Source organism: Salvia hispanica, chromosome 4 (assembly GCF_029641045.1).
Source record: "Salvia hispanica isolate PSC_SH4W2 chromosome 4, Shi_PSC_v1, whole genome shotgun sequence".
NCBI classification, from domain to species: Eukaryota; Viridiplantae; Streptophyta; class Magnoliopsida; order Lamiales; family Lamiaceae; genus Salvia; species Salvia hispanica.
In genome coordinates, this window is record NC_142695.1 from 5,545,699 (window position 1) to 5,568,598 (window position 22,900).

General features: G+C 35.2%; 2 protein-coding genes across 2 annotated transcripts; one reads left to right on the forward strand and one right to left on the reverse strand.

The window, feature by feature from the left end:
* Positions 1–13,818: 13,818 nt before the first annotated feature.
* On the forward strand, positions 13,819–17,807 carry LOC125195849 (two-component response regulator ARR2-like). Its single transcript, XM_048094107.2, has 6 exons — positions 13,819–14,338; positions 14,838–14,990; positions 15,087–15,476; positions 15,968–16,044; positions 16,146–17,162; positions 17,239–17,807. The coding sequence occupies exons 1-6, from the start codon at positions 14,167–14,169 to the stop codon at positions 17,314–17,316; spliced, it is 1,887 nt and encodes a 628-aa protein (XP_047950064.1). The 5' UTR covers positions 13,819–14,166; the 3' UTR covers positions 17,317–17,807.
* Positions 17,808–18,251: 444 nt separating this feature from the next.
* LOC125195848 (COBRA-like protein 7) lies at positions 18,252–21,119 on the reverse strand. Its single transcript, XM_048094106.2, has 2 exons — positions 20,414–21,119; positions 18,252–19,874 (listed from the first exon to the last, which is right to left on the reverse strand). The coding sequence occupies exons 1-2, from the start codon at positions 20,955–20,957 to the stop codon at positions 18,442–18,444; spliced, it is 1,977 nt and encodes a 658-aa protein (XP_047950063.1). The 5' UTR covers positions 20,958–21,119; the 3' UTR covers positions 18,252–18,441.
* Positions 21,120–22,900: the final 1,781 nt, after the last annotated feature.

A 22,900-nucleotide genomic window follows, 5' to 3' on the forward strand; every position in this document is an offset into this window, starting at 1 on the left:
ACTCATTCCACTCACATTTTATTGTTAAATTAATATATAAGAATATCATTCACATTCCATTAACCATTTCGATTATATTTTTTAAAACTCATGTCAAGTCAGACGGTGTCAATTAATGGGAGATGGCGGAAGTAGTAGAAGGTGATAGAAAAATTTAATGGAAGGTGGATCATACTCTTATGTAGTATATTAGTTTTATAATAAAATAGCACGAGTGGTAAAGTTAATGGAATGTGAGGTTTATTACCAAAAAATATTGTAAAAGTAAAGGGAATAATTATTCTTAGATGAACGAAATAGCAAATTGGGACAATTGATAGGATAGCTTTTTCTACATATATAAGGAAACTGACAATAGAAAGAATTCTCAGCCATTGCATTAAATTGTTTAAAAAATATTAGAACGATAATTTATAAACTTTCAAAGTTATGATTTTATCAAATAATAAAATTTTAATTTTGAATATAAAGTGGAACCCGGGATACGTCTACATAAACTTATTATCGGGCAAGCAATTCACTATAACAGATTTATCTTATAAGAACACAAAACTAAGTAAAATGACGTAGTTTAGAATTTAATCACTACGTACCCTAATGTGACAATTCAAATTTGGGAATTTCAATTTCACGATGAATCACAATAATTCATAAGTCTATGTATTATTATACCAAAAAGGAAATTTGCGTGCAATTTACGAATAAAATAAAAGTTCATGTGTATACGTACGGATCAATATCAAAATATACTTAAATATGAGTAAATAGATAACTATTGTGAGAATTGTCAGTTAAATGTATGGATGAAATTTGGCGATATCTAAGCCTATAATACTCAGTTTGGTTGGCTCACTTATTGTGTTTAATTATTTGAGCATTCAAGTTGAAGATTAATTATTTGGACATTCAAGTTGCACCATGTGTATTTTGGTGTATCTTAAATCGTGGAAGGGATATAATTATTAACGAAATAATACCGTAAGACAATTGATCACGAGTGGTGTTATTACAATTGACTAGTATGTAATAAGGTAAACAATAACTTGGCAAATCCATAAACAATGAATTAAATCGTGATCAAATTTATATGTTTCTAGAAAGAATATATTTGTAAACTAAATTTAAAGATAATTACAATTGTAACCCAATCATACGATTAGAGCCTATGAACTTGATTATTGGTAGCAAAATATTACTCCCTTCGTTCCATTTTTCTATATTATTCTCTCTTTTAATTTACTATTTCTCCATTTTAATTATTTATTATAATTTTTACAAAATGGATGTGCAAAAGTGACTGGGACTCCTAAAGTGGGATGGAGGGGTATAAATTGTAGTAAGTTTTTTTTGTTTTTTATTTTTTTTAAATCGTTAAGTTCATGAATGTAATCCATAACGGCCAATAATCATTATACCAAACAGCAGTATGAGAATAATTTTTCAAACTCCACATAATATCCCAACTCAATTTGATAAGAAAAGATAATAATTCGACTAATTTAACAATATAATCGAAGATGTTTGTCTCTCTTTTAGGCATAAGGGAACATGTGATATGTAACAAAGTCGACTCATGTCTAAAGTTTCATCTAATTTTTTCTTTTCGTGATATAATTATGAGTTGATTATTGCTTGCAAAATATTACTTTACATGTTATTATTATTGCTTCTTCCATAACTTCAACTATGCACTTTAGAACATTACTTTACATGTTAGAATTTATGAATTGCTTCTTCCATAACTTTAACTATGCATTTTTGGACGTTGATGTTAATGGTTGATCGAAATTAAATTAATTACAGCCTAAAACTCAATCAATGTAAATACAAAATATATAGTCCAACAAAAAATTACATCTGAGATTATATTAAGGAATTTAATATGGCGCACATTAATCATTTTAAGCATGTGAAAATTAGATACCATCTATGAGTAAAATATATGTTACAATTATAATTAAAAAATACTTTTATCTTTCCAGGCGTGATCAATTGCTAACTTTCTTAAGTTGCTAACTTGCTAACTCATCAATGTAGTGCATTAAAAATGTCAACACGATGACATTAAAATGTCAACACATAATTTTGTTAAACTTCAATATAATGTGTTGATACTATGTGTTGACATTTTGATCTCACCATATTAACATTTTTAATATACTGTATTGATGAATTAACAAAATTAGCAACTTAAATAGTTAGCAATATAACACACCCCTGTCTTTTCCTTATCTATTTAAGGGTGTTTATGTGATCAGAAGTAAATACTAAATAGACTATTCGGTTTGTGAGACTTAATTTAACTAATATTTTAGAAAACAAACTGTCAAGTTAGTCAATAAAATCTCATTTGTTATGTGGAAGTGGGAACTAGTATATCATTAGCTGTTGTCCAATTTATCCATCATTTTCGCTTGCAATTATCATATTATCAATCAAATAATTAAATCAACTATATGCACTTAATATTCTACATAAAAAAAAATATAAATTTAGAATGTTTGTCACTGAAATATAAAGATAATATATATGTTATCGTGTTGCACGTTACTCATTTTATAAAAAATTTAAATTAAAAAGATTAGTATATTCGGTGTTGGTTAAATATTGATGTTATCAAAGCCAAAGTACTTTTTAAAAAATAATAATTCAAAATTATTTGTTGGAAATGTGTTACTCCAGTTATGCTTTACCCTTTCATTTTCCAAAAGAGGACTTAATCATTATGATTTGCCCTTTCATTTTCGAAAGATGCCTTAAGTCTAACTCAATTAATTCTTTGTCTCCATCGATGTATCTCTTAGCTAATAAATTATGAAAGTAACAACTAGTTTCGCTTAATTTTGTAAAAACAAAGTCCGTAATATATTTAAAAATTGGTACAATGGGCTTAAAAAAACAAACTACAAATTCAACTCATTTCAAATTATACGAATTAGATGCAAAGAAATATATACGAGTTTTAATTATTAATCATGAATTTACTAAAAAAAAGAACAAGAAAAATGAACCACTTTCGCAAATGAATTTTGATTCATTCAACAATAATATTTCACTTTAGGTGACCCCTTTGGAAATAACATCACCACCTTGTCAAATAATGTTAAACACCTTTTTTGATTATCATTTCTTGCTGATTGATAATAATCACTAATTTTCAAAACGTATATATTTGTTTTACTACTATTAAATAGTACTCATTCTGTGTTCGGTGTCTCCGGTGGCGCCCCTCCCACTAGCCCTTCTCATGCCACGTCAGCACTAGCATTTCCCATTCCAATGCCACATCACTAGCCCTTCTCACTGCACTAGCCCTTCCCACTAGCCCTTCCACTAGCCATTTCTACAATTAAATTAATTCACAATTAAATTAAAATTCACGAAATTAAAATTCGACACTAATACGAACGGGAAATACGAATATTTCAATAAAAAAAAACATACATCATTCGAAAAAAAAACTCCGTATATAGTAGATAGAAAAAAAAAACAACCACATCAGTGTCCACCCCTCCACATCCAAACCTCTTCGATGATATCCTCCTGAAGTCGAATATGAGCATTTCTTTGCCGCATGTCGGCAAATGGGTGCAACCGCTCAACCTCTCCATGAGGTACCCCCATGTTCACATTCGCGGTGGCCACTGAGTCAGTTCGTCCCCTTCACTTTCGACAATCATGTTGTGCAAAATGATACACGCGTACATGATATCGCCGATGTTGGGAATATACCACTGCCGTGCCGGACCCCTCACCATCGCCCATCGACTCTGGAGCGCACCAAATGCGCGCTTAACATCCTTGCGCGCTGCCTCCTGCCGGGTCGCAAAGTAGGAATTCTTTGGCCCGATCGCATGCTTGATCGTCTTCACAAAGACGGGCCAGTTTGGGTATATCCCATCCGCCAAATAGTATCCCATGTTGTGCTGGTTGCCGTTGGCGATGAAACTGATGGCGGGACCAACGCCATTGCACTGATTGTTGAACAGGGGCGACGACTGGAGGACATTGATGTTGTTGTTCGACCTGGCCACTCCAAAATAAGCATGCCATATCCATAGCCGGTAGTCAGCTACAGCTTCAAGGATCAACGTGGGATGCTTGGCTTTGAAGCCGGAAGTGTGTATCCCCTTCCAGGCGGCGGGGCAGTTCCTCCACTCCCAATGCATACAATCGATGCTGCCCAACATCCCAGGGAACCCGTGCACCGACCCGTGCATATTAATCAGCCGCTGGCAGTCTTCGGGGCTCGGACGCCGAAGATACTGATCCCCGAATATCGCTCTAACGCCCGCGCAAAACTCCAACAGACACTCGACGGCTGAAGACTCTCCAATGTGGAGGTACTCGTCGAACATGTCGGCCGGGCCTCCGTACACCAGTTGCCTGATTGCGGCCGTACACTTCTGTATTGGCGTGTGTCCGGGTTTGCCAGACGCATCCTCCCTGATTCTGAAAAACTCGTATCTTCTCTCTAATGCACCAACGATATGCATAAACAGAGGACGATGCATCCTAAAACGTCGGCGGAATAAGGCATCCCCAAAACGCGGCTCTGGAGCAAAGTAGTCCTCATACAACCGCTGATGTGCAGCAATGTGGTCCCGGGGTACATGCCGTCGGCGATGGATCGGCCGAGGCACGGCCGCCGCCGCTGCTGCCTCTGCCGGATCCGTCAATCAATCGCCGCTTGCACAGCGAGATCCAATTCATCATCACTAAAGCCATCACTATCACTAGCGCCTCCGCCACTACCACCCGCACGACTACTCGCCATTATAGATAATTGAAAAAAGAGGTTGGAGAGAAAAACTTGTCAACACAAGTGGTGTGAATGAAATGATGTTGGAGGAGCCCTATTTATAGAGTTTTTTTAAAAAAATAAATTAAAATTAAAAATTCCGGACGTCCAACCGGGACATCCGACCTTCGCCACAGTGGCGGACGTCCGGTCGGACGTCGACGGGAGGGGCGAGCCCTTCGCAGGGGCACTCGGGACGGGCGTGGGCGCCCTTCCAGCTCCCTACGGCGCCCGTACGGTCGGACGTCGCCGACGGGCGAACGGGAGGGGAGCCGTTGGAGACACCCTTAAAAAATAGACAACATTTAATCACGGATTTTAATATACAATAGGTAAAGTAAAGTGAGATAGAAATAAAAAGTGATTGAAGTATTGTTCGTAGAAAATGAGATTTACTTTATTAAAAAGAAAAAAAAAATCTTTAAATAGAATTGGTCTATTTTAAAGGGATATTCCAAAATGGCAAATATGACTAATTTTAAAGGACGTAATGAGTAATATTATATTATAATGATATAATGAAAATTGTGGGCATCACCCTTTAATCCATGTGCCAAGAGCCAAAATACATTATTCTCCAACTCCAACTGAGTTGGAAGCCCTATAACACGATCTTGTCAAATCGTCTATGGGAGACAACTAGCCAAGAAATAAAGCATGCCCTCAGCATTTTGGGTAAACACAAGAAAACGTTCCATTAGCAAATACAATAGTGCTATAGACCGAAATAAATCTAGTAGTTTAAAATGAGATGCTTGACAGATTCCTCATCCTCTTTAGAGAGAATACACTTATCATTCTCAATACCCGTAACACCTACCTTAAATAGTATTCCCTCTGTACTACTGAAGATGACCCATTTTTCTTTTTCTTTCGTCCCAACCGAGATGATCCTTTTCTTATTTAGGAAATATTTAAAATACTCAATTATCTTTTCCGTTTCTTACTCGATTCATCTCTCTTACTTTTAAGCACCCAACAACTTTTTCTCTCTCTTACTTTTTGCATCTCTTCTACTTTTAAACACCAACAACCTTTTATTTCCCTTACTTTATCATATCTCCTACTTTTAAACACCCAACAACTTCCCCTCTCTCTTCTTAAACACTTCAAAATTAGTATACATTTTAAAATCTTGTGTTGTCTATAGAAAGAGTCATCTTTTTTGGGACGGAGAGTACTAGAATGGAATAAGGCCCCTTCTCAATAATTTGACAATAAGGTCTGTTAAAATCTCTTAAGTTCTATCTCGTATCGGCTTGGTAAAGATTTCATCTAAACTATATAAGTAGACTTATAGATAACTCTTTCTCTTATGAGGTCTTTTAAAGGGTGTGTGACTCATTTCTAATATTGTATCAGGGCGAGCCCAAGTCAAAGATGAATATTCTTTTACTTTTGTCTACCTCATGAGTGCACAGACCGATGTTCATTCCGGCCCACATCGATAATGGTTATCTTTATCTCTTGTCCTATATATCTACTCTAGTTATGGAAGTATGATGCATCATTCTAGCTCATATGTGCAGGAATTTGTTAGAATCTCTTAAATTCTCTCCCACATCAACTTAATAAAGATCTCCTCTAATCCATAGGGTAGTGATAAAATGCAAACTTATATAATGTACAAACTCAAAACTCCTCAACACAGCTTCAACACATTTTCAATACAATATCCAACACAGTGTAAAATTTCAAGATTTTAATGTCAACACAATATCAACACAGCATCAATCATTGACTACCGTTGGAATTTTGTTGACATTTTCCTGTTGATACTTTTTTGTGATCTGTTGACATTTTTCAATAGTCCAGATCATAGCTTTGAGTTTATACAATATTTAGAGTTTTCATTTGATCACATCCCCTAATCCATCCCTTATTTCAAGAAGGTGAGAATTATCTACACGTCAGCATTCCATTTCATTATACCAAACTAAAAAATACTCCTCCTATCCTCCGCATTCCTATCCTCCACATTTCATTATATCAAGAAGAGGCTAAATATTTATAATAAAAACCACAAACTTAAATCATTCCATTATATCAAGAAGAGCATTTACAATCGAAAACCACAAACTTAAAATACTTAATGGTGATACGGGTCATCTAGTGTGTGGAATGTGGTGGTTGTGACATCTGCATGAAGTGTAATAAAAAAAAAAAAGAATAGTTATTTTCATATTGTTATACTGTTATTGAAATTTCCTTGTAGATTTATAGTATACTATATAAAAAATTTAGGATTCTATATTTTCTCTTTCCTATGTGCCACTATAGAATCTCTATATTTCACTTTATTTTCAATCTCATTCGTTTACAATATATATTTAAATTATGTATTTAATGGAGTAATAATCAATTAATTAAAGTAGAAGTTATTATTTATTAATGCATAATTCATATTGATTATTTTATTGAAATATTACCGTTTCTTATTCTGAATTAAAATATAAATGTATAATTATTGATAAACACGGAATGTAAATGATTCTTTATAATAAATGTTAAACAATGTTACATGTTATGATTATAAAAACATTGTAAATTAATCATGAAAACATAAATTGATTAACATCAAAACACTCTGGTCGTAACTTAAAAAAGATACGTTCTCCATTTCTTAAAAGAATTACTGATGAACTATTCCCTTATTAGTCCATTTCCTGAAAAACATGAGTTTTCTAATTTTGAAATAGTTAAACAATACATTTTTCCCTACACACAATTTTATTTACAGGTTATATTGTTGTCCATTTCCTGAAAAACATGAGTTTTCTAATTTTGAAATAGTTAAACAATACATTTTCCCCTACACACAATTTTATTTACAGGTTATATTGTTACATTACATGACTACTAATTTTAAGAGCTCACTTTCCACTAACACGACTTACACTACTTTTTATCTCTCACTATCTTACTTTACCAATTATACATTAAAATTCATATCAAATCAAATGTTCGTATTTATCAAGAATGCAAAGAGTATTAAAGGAAAGGAACAAAGGTATATCCTTTAGAATTTATAATGAAGAGAGTGACATATTCAAAAATTTATGTTATTGCACACGAAATAAAATTTTGAGGTTCAAAATCAAGGAAAAGAAAAGGTGTGATAATTATGTCTTCTGTTGGAATTGAATGGTCATTTAGGGATTTTGATAATGATGACCATTAACTTTTAATTATTCCTTCTCTGGAAATGATTGAGTAACATTGAAATATCAGTATAATGAATAAACAAGCCAATCAGAGGCCCACAAAATAATTGATTCATAAATAAATAAATACGTATAAAAAGGTACTACATCCTACATAAACACTCAAAATCAGTTGTGTTAATACGATAAATTGTGACATCAGTAAGTAAAATTTATTTAATTTAAATGAATACCATCATATATTTGTGTTAAAATGACAATCCCTCTTAAAGTGACATCGTGATACCACTTATACATTAATATTACAAACGCTACACAACAATATTACAAACACTACACAGGAATCTATAAATTACTGTATAGTGTGTCGGATATTGCTGGATAAGAAAAATTGTTGTATAAAGAGCAACAAATTACAGGCCGTCTTTTTCAGAGTTTTTTTTTTATTCGTCCACATGTATAAATGATTAGCTAGGAATGGTGGTATTGTGTTATTTTAAGGGGTGGTGGCAACCTAATATGTAGTACCTTTAACGTACACAAAAGTAAAAGAGGATTTGTTTAATTAAATAACATCAACAATGGAATCCTCTAATTTTGCGCACAATTAACGAAATATATTTATAATAGTATTAGATTTTGCGTCAAATGTTTACATTTCTCTTTCATGATTACAGTTTAAGGTTCAAATTTCAAACGTTGGCTTTACAATATTGATATTATAAATTGATTCATATTTTTAATACGAAATAATATTATATGTGACTAAAGTAGTGGCGTCGCAACTATACTAAATCATAAAATTAAATAAAACTATAGACAATCTTCATTATCGAATTTGTCTTGTAATTTTGTATTAGATGCAATGTTTATATAATTGCACATGTATCATATATAATGATTCATGTGTATACGATCATATATATGCCAAAGTCGATTCAATTATTGTAGCAAAGTATGGGATAATGAACACGTATATATACGAGTATACGTCCATCCAAAAGTAAATATATTTATATTATGACTCACAAAATATAGTATCAAATTCACAAACTAACAAAAAGAATACATTCGCTTCATCTCTCTCTCTCTCTCACATAATCAAGATTCTAATTATTTTTTTTCTTTTATGATCAATGAAAATCGTAATCGAAATTTTTAGCATGTGTTTTAATTTGGATAAATTCCACATATATATACAACATATTGGATTGGATTGAAGCTAGTATTAATTAATTAATGTAGTTCAAATTCATATTTTTTTTTCTAAATATTCATCCTTTTCATAGACTCAATAGTAAGATGAATAAATATCAATTAATAATAATCAATTTTATTCTTTTATCTACATAAAGAACATTAGAATCCCTTTTTCCTCCCCAACTTTATTCATTATTCTCTTCTGATTATATAGATAGTGGAATCACACTGTTATTAATTTGACTAAGCAAAAAAGAAGATACAGTATATCAAATAAGGAAGAGAACGTGGCACTTAAGGAGTTCAAAAGCTGATCAACCAAGGATAGGGCTGGGGAAAAATACCGAAATACCGAAATACCGGCCTTATCGTATCGAAAAAATACCGAAAATATCGAATTTTCGGTATACCGTGACTTTCGGTACGGTATGATACCTTACCGAAAGATTCCGGTAAGGTAACGGTATGAATTTTCAAATACCGCGGTATACCGCTGCATACCGAAATTCGGTATATACCGTAAATTAAGGTATATACCGTAAACTAAGGTATATACCACAAAAATATAAACACAATTATATATAAAAATATATTTTATATATTTTTAAATTATAAAATCTATCATAAAATATAAATATAATTATGAATACATTATATTTAATTTATTTTTAAAATTATAAAATATAAATAATATTCTAGAAACTTTAATTTTTTATTTTAATTGATGTTGAAAGTCAGGTATACTGTAAAAGTAAGGTATACCGAACTTCGGTACGGTATACCGAAAATGAGATACGGTATTGGTATGGAAATTTGTCATACCGAAAATAAGGTATATCGAAGTTCGGTATACCGAAAACTTTGGTAAGGTAAAGGTATGACTTTTTCGCTTACCGTATTTACGGTAAGGTATACGGTATGGTGGTTTCGGTAAGGTATACCGTACCTACCCACCCCTAACCAAGGATACCAATTTTTTTTTTCTCAATTAATATTTTAAATATTTTATTATTTGATACAATATATAGTTACGATGAGTTGACTGGAAACGATATGATTCATTTCACATGATCTGGTGCATTGAACTTAGTTAGTTTAAGATAAGATACATCGTCAAATCCTTTTATTTTCAACTCCATTTTTATATTCTTATATAATTCTATTTCACTATATATGCATTTACCTTTTTTCATTAAATCCTAATTTAACGAATCTTTTTATTCTACTAAGTTTAATGTTATCTATATATTGAAAAATGTGAACACTTAAGAGTGAAAAAAGTTTGTGAAATGAGTTATTAGAATTATAGAATACAAGAGGGATATACTTATAGCCAAACAAAAGAAGAAAATACAAAGAATTAAAAGATGTGTCTTTCCTTAATTTAATCATGTATACATGCACACCATGATTTCCATTATACTTTTTTAATGGAAAAGAGAATTGAAACAGCAAGTTGTCACGTAGTTGTATGTGCATAAATAATGCACACTTTATACACATAAATCGACCATCATCCACTCCTTATCCCAAAGTTATTTTATTATAAATATTTTCCATTTATAGAAATGGATTTATGTCCTTACTAATAAAACATTCTACACGTCACGAAACCATGCACGAAATTATAACAAATTTCAAAATACATGAATTAGTTGACTTAATTAGCTATCAATGAGTAGATAATTAGATAAACGATATGTTGCACACATTTTGTGAATATTTATTTGGAGTTTCAATGATATGTAGTTCGTGTTAATATTTTTAATTTTATTGTTTCTCTTATAGCTCAAAATCACAATTTGGATCATCAATTTTAAAATTTCTCAAAAATAAATATTTTGAAACTTTTATCTGATTTTAAAATTATACGTAGACATGTCAATTGTCATAAATTTAGAAGTCTGAGGGAGAGAACGCGATGAAAGATAAAGAAAATAATCAACAGCATAACCTTCATGTTAATTGTGCTTATTTGCATAACTTTCCACCAAATATTTAAGTTGAATATAAACCATCTCAAATTTGTTATTTTCCTTTAATTATCTAATATTTTATATTAAAAAATGCTTGGTTAAATAATGTGAGTGGGATGGCACTAATCATTTAAATTGAAGGGGCAACTGCAGAAAGGGCACAAAACTGCAGGGATCAAAAAGCAATAAAGCGTCACGTTCTTAAACTCCCTCAAACGCCACGTGGCGGGTCCTAATTGGCTACAAGTACAAGTTCTTGATTTATTTATCTCTCGCGTGACATATTTTGCTCTGTTATTTATATATACACCACCTTAAAAGCATCTCTTCCTCCTAAAAAGCTAACAAATTGCATTATTTATACTATTTCCCCAATTTCTCCTTTTTATTAAAAGATGAAATTAAATATTTAACTACTTGAGTTAAAGGTAAAAAGGGGATCTCTATGACAGTTTACTCATAATGGTTCAAAATCTTGGGGTATTATTATACAAGAAAGTGGAGTTGACACTTGACTTTTGTGGTATTATAGTATTATTATACATTTGATGTTTGTCATGATTCTCTACATAATTATTGTTGGTACTTACATGTATAAATAGATCTCGAGTTTTCGAATAAGTTACACATCTTTAAAAATTGTTTATTTCATATAAATGTAGTTTGAAATTTTCTCTTTTAAAGGACATAAAAAGATGATGATTTAGTTGACAAAATTCGAGGTTGAGAATAGCTTGAAAAATACATATTTCAAATTTTATAGTTGATGGAATATGGAAAAGTAAGCATTGAGCATTCTTGCATCATTAGATACATTTGTGAATTCCTGATTAGAGAATGGTGACATATATTAGAATCCTAAAAGTGATACTGAAAATGATTATGTAAGCAATATTTCGAATTTCTAAAATAATTTCTCATGCAGAAGGGTTGTTTCCATTAAAAATCAATTTTGAGGAATATTCCTTAAAGGAATTTATGGGAAACACAAAGAGTGGCATTCTCATGTGCTTTTGACCATCAAAGAAAGTGAAATTACAGAAAGCTTTTGCAGAGCGTAATTATCAAATGTGTTTAATGAACTAATTACTGCACTTTGTACTCTAATTAAAATAATCTGCAATAATATTAGAGTTTAATGGGACAAGTGGAGTAACAAATAGTATAATTTGTAATATCATTTCTATCTAATTATATAGTACTATCAAATTATGAGAGAAATCATCTGGAGGCTACTCTTTCAATACTTAATATTGTGTAGGATAGTTAGAAATTTTGATTTAAGTATAAAAATACTCTTATTGATACGTGGCATGCAAATAGAAAATGAAATTAATAGACCATCACTATTCTTAAAAGGGCTAAAAGAGGAAGATCCAATAATTTTGGATGAATAATAAATAATGAAGTAAACCTTATCGCTAAAAAAGTGGGTGGATTTTAAGAGGTTGAAGCAATAAATGCACATGCATATGGTAAAATTTAATTCCTCCTTTGTAGCACTAACTCTACAATTAATAAATAAAATCATGTGCTTAACACGTAATTAACCGCTAATCAACAAGGCTATTTGCAACTAAACTACCTTAATTAGTTTCTACATCCCCCTTAATTCCATATTATATTAATATTTTATTTTAAAGCTTGATTCTGTATTTATATGATTCATTTTGTAGTTTATGCGAAGAGATGCAGTTAAAGGTAAAAATGGAAGAAATCGAATTTCTATATGATTTGTATATTTGATGATTTTGATAAAAATATTACTACAAAGTATTTGAAAATAAAACAAAAACATTAAAAAATACTACAATATTAATTAAATGACTCTATTAATTGAGAAAAAGAGCTCACAAATAGAAAGCGACGTTAACAATGTACGTATAATATATGATAGATACTCTAATATTTTGTTTGCTTCAAACACAAAATCATTTCAATGCAAAGTGGCACATCATACACATAAAATTTTATAAATCACATCTTAGGTGGAATTAAATATAAAAAGAACTAGTATGACGAATTGACACTACACTCACAATATGTTAGCATGGGTAAAATTTACACCATAAATTCGAAACTAAATTTATTTGGATTTTCCCTTAAAAAATATGGATATAAGAATAGATAAAAATTTAATATTTTATAAAAAATAAAAACTGATAATAGTAGTATTCAATAATATTATATAACCTTAAAATTATTAAGATTCAAGAGTAAAATATACCTCAATCTATTACTCATAGGTATTTTCTTCATTTTGATTCACACAAAAAAATCCGTCCTTTTTATTTTCGATAATATGAGCTATCAATTTTCCCTCTTTTATTTTTCTTTTCCACCTATTTATCTTCAATTAAAATATTATATTTATTTTATATTTTATCAATTTTACATTGAAATATAATACGAATTTTAATACAAAATTTAATATATTATTAGTAAAGTATATATCCCACATATAGAAAAATTTACTAAAAATAAATAGCGATAAATTTGAGTAAATGAACTAAAATAAGTGAAAAAACAACTGTGAAATGGTAGAATTACGTGGGGTTGGGTAAGCGTGTATTTGTGAGCTGGATCCAAACTCAAGGGATTGACCCTTCGCCAAACCATAAACTCAACCCCACAAATGAATTTTTATACATATATATATATATTCGAATATTGTAGTACTCGAAAAAGGGAGAAAAAATAGGAAGATTTAATCCCAGTAAACACCCCAGAGAAGGAACAAAAAACAAAGAGCACCCAAACACAACTTCAAAACGCACACACCCTGCAACTACACAAATTTCCTCTTCCACTTTTCAATTGGTAGTTACAAAGTCTTGAAATTTAAAGTTTCAATCTTGCAATCTCCCGAATCTTGAATATGATTGGGTTTTGCACATAGATTCTGCCTAGTGATTGCTTGTAATTGTGTTCTTTTTTAATTCCAAGTATTTTATTTCATTTTCCATCTGGGATTTGTGTCTGCATGCATAAATTGAGTTGTGTTGGTCAATTTTGAGGGTAAAGAATGGATCTTGGAGTGAAATCCACGCCTTATACAAGCTCTAATGCTTCTTGGAAGTCCGGCGCCGACGCCGCTCCCGGCCAATTTCCGGCGGGATTGAAAGTTCTTGTTGTTGATGATGACCCCACTTGTTTGAGAATCTTGGAGAAGATGCTCAAAAATTGTTTGTATGAAGGTATTATTTCAACTCATAATTTTACTCTACTGTCTCTTTTTTATGGTGGGATTTCATATGTTTGCATAAATAAAAAAATTGTGTGTGTGTGTGTGTGTGTGTTTGGTGGGATTTCATGTATTTCCATAAATAACAGATCTTGCAGTAGAATTTGTGATATTTATTAACATTCTTGGTTTATGATTAAATGATAAGTATGATTGAAATTTGTGTGTGTGTGTGTGTGTGTGTGTGTGCTGGTGGGATTTCATATATATGCAATTATGCATAAATAACATTTGTTGCAAAATTTGGGATTCTTTTTACATTTTTGGATTGTAATTGCATGTCAACTATGATTTGGGGATTTTTTTAATTATGTCTATGGAGTTAAGGTTTGAGTATTTATGGAATTTGGTGTGAATAGTTTGACTTCAGATCTTGATGCATAATATTAGGGTTATATGCCAAATTCTTGAGAGTAGTACTCTAATAACGAATTGGGGGAAAATAATTTCAGTTACGACGTGCAATCGAGCAGAGGTTGCTCTGAACTTTCTCCGAGACCACAAAAATGGCTGTGACATTGTGATAAGTGATGTTCATATGCCCGATATGGATGGTTTCAAGCTCCTCGAGTGCGTTGGCCTCGAGATGGATCTGCCTGTTATCAGTGAGTGTGCTAATCTTTCTGCCACGTTTTTGATGTGGATGTGTTCCGTTTCATGGTTTGTGATGACTGGTTTTGACTTTTGGTTGGTTTTCTTAGTGATGTCTGCGGATGATAGCAAACATGTAGTGATGAAGGGTGTTACACACGGTGCTTGCGACTATCTGATTAAGCCGGTTCGTATTGAGGCTTTGAAGAACATATGGCAGCATGTAGTCCGTAAAAAGCAGCACGAGTTGAAGGATAAGGATTTGGAGCACTCGGGGAGTGTGGAGGAGGGGGAGCGGCAGCTGAAAACCTATGAAGACACTGATTGCTCCCATTCGGCAAATGAAGGGAACTGGAAAAACTCAAAGAAGAGGAAGGATGAGGAGGAGGATGAGTTGGAAGACAGGGATGATACATCTGCATTGAAGAAGCCAAGGGTTGTATGGTCCGTTGAGCTCCATCAACAGTTTGTAACGGCTGTTAATCAGCTTGGAATCGACAGTATGAATCTCTCCTTACCTTCCCTTCACTGTCGGTTTTTGCATCAGTTTTGGTAGATTTGTCGTTGTATGTTTACTATGTTTCCATTCACTGCAAAATGAATCGAAGCATGAAATAGGAAATAAACCTTAGAATATTATGAATTCATGATTTCCATGGTTTGTTTACAAGAATCTGTTGAATTAGTGAAGGAGTTTATTCCTTTAAGATACATTTAGGCTGCTGTCTACAAACTTGAGATTATGCCTGGAAATCATAAGACAGATAGTTTTCTTGATTCACGTCATTTGTTGCACAGGCTAATATCTCTACTTATTTGCAAATACGAGTTCATTTTTAGTCACATATGTATGTGTAGTGGTGGCTCTTCGTGTTTATAATTGAATGATTGCTGGAATGACTAAATTTAGCGCTCCCTCGACTTTGCAATTTTGTACTTGTACTTAAACTGATTATTGATTTCGAATTTTAAACTTTTTGCAATATTGCAGAGGCTGTTCCAAAGAAAATCCTGGAATTAATGAACGTTCCTGGCCTTACACGAGAAAATGTTGCTAGCCATCTACAGGTGATTCAAGAATTGAATCCATCCTCTATGATGATTGATGCTTCTTTCATTGTGTGTGTCAAGTCTATGCCACTTAACTATAAACGACCAATTTTTTTCAGAAATACCGCCTCTACCTTAGAAGGCTGAGCGGCGTATCACAGCACCATAATGGTCTTGGCAGCCCGTTTATGGGACCCACGGATGCGCAGTTTGGCCAGATGTCTTCTCTCAACAGTGTAGATCTTCAAGCTCTTGCCGCCTCTGGTCACATCCCTCACCATAGTCTTGCATCGATCCAGGCGGCTGCACTTGGCCGGGCCACCTCAAAGTCGCCCATGCCTCTACCTCTTGTCGATCAAAGAAACGTTTTTAACTTTGAAAATCCGAAGCTGAGGTTCCCGGAAGGTCAAAACGAGAGCAGTAGCAAGCAAGGCAACTTACTCCATGGAATACCGACGAATATGGACTCAAAACAGCTAACCTCTCTGCACCAGTCTGCGCTCGGCAACATGAATATGCACATGCATTCCCAGACGAGCCAGAGCAGCTCGTTGATGATGCAGATGGCTCAGCTTCGACCGCAGTCGAGGCCTCAGAATTTGAATGATATCAATGGAAGCAGGAATGGAGTCGAAGTCATCAGCAGGCCGCAGTATATATCTCATCCCAAGCCATCTACTTCCACGGACTTCTCGAGCCAGGGCACGGAATTTTCAGGAAATAATACCTTCCCACTTCCAAGTAATTCTGTAATGTCGGGCGCTGAGATGAAAGGCTCGAGAGCTTTCCTTCCCAACTACGATGTCCTCAACAATCTGAATCAAAGTAGGAACCAAGAGTGGCGCATGCAGAATGCTGGATCGAGCTTTGCACTTCTTCAAAACTCGAGCATACAACGCGGGTTGGATGTTTCATCGTCTCTTGGAGAAAGTAGGATCTTGGCTGCTAACAAGGCTACCCTCCCGATTGTAGAGGGACGTGGCAACGCACCAAACGTCTCCCAGCACCTCAACTTCCCGGCTTTTGACAAATCATTAAGGAGCAAGGCAGAAAGACTACCCGGAATGGGCTTCCAAAATGGCCTCTTGCACGAACGTTTCGGCCAGGAGGACCTCATGAGCGCACTTCTAAAGCAGGTCGGTTTTATTGCTTATGATGTTTAATGTGTTGACGACCTAACCACTCTCTAATGCCATTTTTTCTCTTCTACAGCAGCAAGAAGGCATGGTTGCCCCGGTCGAGACAGAGTTCGGTTACGATGGCTACCAGTTGGATAACCTCCCCGTGTAACACACCGGTACTCTATAGCTTTAGAGTGAGAGTTTGTACATAGTTGCATCCTAAAGATTGGCCTTTTGTCAACGAGGCCTCGAAATTCTTGAATCTCTTTGATTTTTCCGAAAGATATATGCTTCCACTGTTAGGTTCAGGCTCTTGGTGCTTTGTTTGCTATGTTACCTCTATTGTGATTCGAAACTGGAGATGCGCAGCTCAAGATTCGAACTTGTGGATCGGGGGGTCGAGTGCTCGGTTCGACTGCATGATACGCAAAGTGTACCGTGCAAAATTTTGATTGCTTAGTGTTTAGGGCCGGGGGTTGCAGTAGTGAAAAAAGGTTGTGAGGAAAGATGTGAAATTATCTTTTGATAAATTGATGGTGCTCTTCTATTAGGTTTTGTGGGATAATGTACTCTCTAATAAAAAAGGTTGGTAGGGTATATGAATGTGGTATAAGATTCATTTATTTGATTTTTCAGCAATGCAAATCTTCTTCATTTTCACTTGTTTTACTTATTTAGGTTCTTCGATTTAGTGTTATGTTGGTGGCCACTTTATGAGTTGATGTTTAAGAAAGGGATATTGGTTCCTAAAATGCTAAAAAACCAACAAACCGTGGCTTAATTTGGTACTCCATCTGTCCCACTCATGATGTCTATATTTTTGAATAACATGAGATTTTAGATGTCTATAATTTTGAATGACATGAGATTTTAAGAGTTGTTAAGTGAAAGTAGAGGAAAAAAACTAGTTGAATATGTTAATGAGGAAAGAGGAGAGAATGATTTATTGTCAAATATAGAAAATGAATATTTAAAGTGAGACAAACTAAAAAGAAAAGGTAAGGTGGATATCTCGAGTAAAGATGAAGAGAGTATGCTTCATAAATTTTAAATATCGTAAAAGTTTCACATTTGTTAGGATGAAAGAAGAGAGAGAGGGGAGACTTTGCTCAAACATAGATGTATATGAGACAGTATTTGAAAACTAACAAATGTGTGTATGTTACAATGCCAATGTTAAGACTGTAGGTACAAAAAAACACCTCACATCCATAATTCCTTCAAGGAAGAGGAACTATGATCTGATCCAAAAATAACAACCAAAAAAGAATGAACGAATAAGCATCCACCCTCCTTATCTTCGCAATGAAACGAAGACAGCGAGCGCCACCATCACCGACATCAACACTCCCGACGAGCCAGACCTAGCAGCATCGCTTGTCGGGAGCACTTTAGGCAGCGCGCACTCCTCCCCGTTGAAGTAAACCTTCGACGGGAAACCATCCCCTGCGGGAACGTTGATCCCCGGTGTGAGCTTCTTCGTGAAGGAGATGACTGATTGCTGCTTCCCGGGAATCCTCGGGTCCTTTTTCGGGTTGGCAGCGTCGCTCTCTCCAACGAGATAGTTGAGCCCTTCGAGCCCCTGCATGAAAATGGTGTTGTTCACCCCATCTCCGTCGAGATCAAGCGCTGTCCCGTTGAAGGAGTAGACAGCTTCAAATCCGGGCGCGCCCTTGTTCAGCTCGACTGCGGCAAACCAGTCGACGAACGGGAAGTCGTCCCAGTTGAAGATGGTGATCCTTGCTGACCATCCGCCTCGGTAATCCGTGAACAAGTGCCAGTTGAGGCTCACGCCACAGCCGTCTCCACAGGGGAGAGGGTTTGGGACCGGGAAATGGTGGATGTTCGCCCACGCCTTAGCTAGAAGCGTCCGGTTTTCAAACGGGACGAGGAGGGCCTGCGAGGGGAGGAAGAGGGCCGGCGCCGTATTGCTGCATGCCGGAGCAGCGCCGCCGCTGCAGCCGCACGCGCAGGTCGGGCACGGGATGATGGACTCGTTGTAGTAGGCAGAGAACGACACGCAGCAGCGAGGGCTCGCGCCCTTCGGCTGGGTTATGTTGCAGACGACCTGCCAGCTCGCGACCGCAGCTGTCCCGGGAAGTAGGGCAGCTGGGTCTGGGAACTGGCTAGGGCTTACGCGCACGGGGGCCCCACATTTGTAGTCCGGGTTGAGCCGGCCCTTGATCCCCCAGTTCTGAGGCGGGGTGAGGCGCGACCGGTTGAGATTTGGGGGCATCTTGAACACGTTGATCTGGAACGCAGATTTCGACTTGCTGGGATCCATCTCAGGTGGGAGAATCGTCCCGTTCCTGCAGCAGAACGGGACCATTCCTAGGGCCGTGTCGTTGGTCTTGGCTAAGGGCAGGTCGATCAGGGTCGGCCTGCGCTCACAATTCAGCGCATTGGAGAAGTCGAGGGACTGGTAGTACTGGCCCTGCTTGCCAAAGACGCAGTCAGAGGTGTCGACCACGGAGGGGTAAGCGCCCTTCATGGCGAAGATGAACTCGTCCTCCATCCAGTCCCAGCTCAGCTGCCAGTTGTCCAGCCGGCCTAGAGGGTTGTGGTTCTCGATGGTGACCTGCGCCCAGTAGTTAGACTCGTAGGTCCGTGAAACATCGTACATTATGGTCAGGTCGCCACTCCTCCGAGGGAGAAACTCCTCGTCCAAGGTCTCGTTGGCCTTGAACTTGGGGTCTCTAGTGCAACATACCTCCATTGTGCTGTTTCCTGCATCATCAAATCCAAACTCAAACTCAAACACATTTCCTATCTGATACAAACAACATGCTCAAGATTCAAGAATTCGAACATCAGGTGTAACTGTAAATGGCCATTGATCATCATCAATAAAGTCATGAAAATCAAGAAAAACTTCTTCTTTCATTCAGAGCTAGGTTTCTCAACAACCAAACAAGATTGTGAATATGTTAGATCAATTCCCCCATTTATATATTCATACATTGATTATCAATGTTGAATTAAGAAAAATCTCTACTAGGATTTCAAAATCCCTCTATTTCCAATTCTTGTTTTTCTTTTCCCCTGCAAATCTTCATATACAACATCAGCTAGCATCCAAATAATAGTCCAAAAAAATTCAAATCTCAGTCAACTCCCACACCACAAATTTCAAATTCCATCCATCCAATGAAATCAAGAAAGTGAAGGAACCAATTCAAGCAATCAAGTCCCACAAAAGGTAGTTGAAAAAAATCAAATCTTTAACCATTTTTACCAACTTTAGAGAGAAAGAGAGAGAAACAGACCTTGCAAAGAGGGCTTAGGGCAAATCCAACCCTCATTCACGAGCGAGATATTCGCCGGCATGGGCGCATCAGGCGGCGCCACCCCAAACTGGGTCCCAACGAGCTGAACCTGAACGCTCATCTGGGTCAAGTCGCCCGCCGTCTCCACGCCCGTCTTGAGATCCGGATTGGGATACCCCGAAAAAACCGAGCCGTTTCCGACGCTGCCGGGAAACGAATTCCCATCAGCCAGCACGGCATTCGAGGCCGAAACGAGGTACTCGTCGTGCTGGAATCCGACCCAGACCTGCCACGATTTGAGCTCCTCCAAGTCGTTGTTGAGGACGGTGAGCGTGGATTCGAAGCGGTAGCCCTGGCGATCCGGATCCGACTTCAGAATTGGGGGGACGATTTTGCCCGTGGAGTAGGAGTAGCTCAGGAACACTCCGTTGCAGGCGTCCGATGGCGGAGGAGGTGGAGCGCTCGGGTTTCTGGTTTGGGCCCGGGCCGGGCCTAGAATTAAGAGGAAAAGTGAGAGTAAAATGGGGATGGTTGTGGTGGCCATTATTTCAGTTCAAAATCATGAAACTGAATGTGGAGAGAGGGAGAGAATTGAATTGAATTGAATTTTGGCGTGTGTGTGCATAGGTTGAGTGTGTGTATGTATAGGTTTTGTGTGTGAACAGACACAAAGAAGGGAAAATGGGCGACGCGGAGATGGAAGAGAGACAGCTTCAATTCTGCTGTAATAACAATTTTTATATGGTTATTAATTTATTATTAAAAAATGTTTTTTTTAATTCTAGTATAAGATTATGGAAATTTAAACTATGTAAGGTATTCCGTTTTTATGAATGGAATGAAATCTTAAAATTTGGGAACTTTTTAATTTACTCCACCGCTGAATGTATCTTTTGTTAGTATGATTTGTTTATTAATGAATCATGTGTGCTTAGACAGAGTCATTAGTTTGATCTTACAATTAATTATGAGATAATTGAATTTTTTACGGAAATGAAAAGGGTTGAACGCGTGAAAATGAGTGGCGGCGTGGCGACTTTCAACTGGTTATTATAATTATGTTTTTGTTGATATTGTTTTAGCATAATTTTAACATTCTTGTTCTGTGCTTTATTAAAGTGAAAGAATTACTTAAATAAACTTTAGTTTTTATACGAGTACTAGTAATAAAATTAACAATTATACACCACAGAATATTTATATCTCCAATTTTTGAAATTGTTACTACTAGTACTTTATAAGAAGAAGAAAGCGAATGGCGTTCCATTCTTTTAATGGTGTGGGGACATATATCCGTTAGTTTTGGAGACGTTGCACAAAGTTTAAATTTGAATGTTGAAATTCTTGAGGCTAAAGTGGAAATATCACAAAAACTTATTTCAAAAATGAGGAAGTGATATTTTAACCACTCCGGATCACCTATAATTTTTCCTCCAACATCCCCTACTTCATCCCTCACAAACATAAAATATGATGGTGGGCTCATTACTTATGTTTGTGAGAGATGGAATAGGAGATGTTGTAGGAAAAGTTGTAGGTGATCCAGACATTAACTTAACTGCATCAAAACACATACTCCTTCCGTCCCATTGAAGATGACCCACTTTCCTTTTTAGTTTGTCTCAACTAAGATAACTAATTACTTAAAATGGAAATACCTTTATCTCTACTTTATTCCATCTCTTTTACTTTAATCTCTCCTCTTAACATACAAATTAAATTTGCCTAAAATCTCGTGCCACCCAAGAAAGGGTCATCTTCCTTGGAACGGAGGGAGTACTCAATTCTTGAACGATCATTCTCAATTTAGTTATGTTTAACATTAGTAATTTTATTTTATACATTTAATTTAATTATTATACCTTAAAACTATTATGGTCATTGTTAATTACATAAATCACATATAGATTAAAATTTGATTTATTATTTTTATTTATTTATTTGAATTTAAATAGAGAATGGAAAATTTTAGTTTTGTTTTCAAGTAAATTATAAAAATAATGACATCAATAAAAAAAATTACGATATTATAATTAAAATAAATATATAAAACAAATTATGCGTGCATGTACTAAACTAAAGTGATATTGACATAAGTTTGTATGATTTGAGCAGTATTCATTAATACTGGCCTCAGTGACTCAGTTAGTCTTTCTTAAAATTAATTTTGTTGTTTTACACTGAGTATTACCCCTAAATTATTATTAACATCATTCATTTTATAAATTACTATATAAACTTAAATATATTTTGTTCTTTTATTCAGTTCATATGAAGTTATATAACGAACAAATTTAGTCGTATGTTTAGTTAATTTGTTTTTTCCCAAAAATATTGATTTAATAGAATAGGGTGAGCAAAGCACAAAAAATTAGGTGGATTTGTTTTGACCAAACAATAATAAATAAAATAGAAAAATGATTTAGTGGGAAGGCAAAAACATTGGAGTATTTGTCATGTGCACGTTCTTCCCATCCGTTGATTGTG

What these genes read in the sequence shown, in the direction of transcription:
- LOC125195848 (XM_048094106.2), bottom strand. Translation starts at nt 20,957, where the DNA reads ATGGCCACCACAACCATCCCCATTTTACTCTCACTTTTCCTCTTAATT. An exon ending in CCCTAAGCCCTCTTTGCAAG is followed by an intron (nt 19,875 to 20,413) that starts GTCTGTTTCTCT and finishes TTGATGATGCAG; the next exon opens with GAAACAGCACAATGGAGGTA.
- LOC125195849 (XM_048094107.2), top strand. Translation starts at nt 14,167, where the DNA reads ATGGATCTTGGAGTGAAATCCACGCCTTATACAAGCTCTAATGCTTCT. An exon ending in TAATCAGCTTGGAATCGACA is followed by an intron (nt 15,477 to 15,967) that starts GTATGAATCTCT and finishes GCAATATTGCAG; the next exon opens with AGGCTGTTCCAAAGAAAATC. An exon ending in TGAGCGCACTTCTAAAGCAG is followed by an intron (nt 17,163 to 17,238) that starts GTCGGTTTTATT and finishes TCTCTTCTACAG; the next exon opens with CAGCAAGAAGGCATGGTTGC.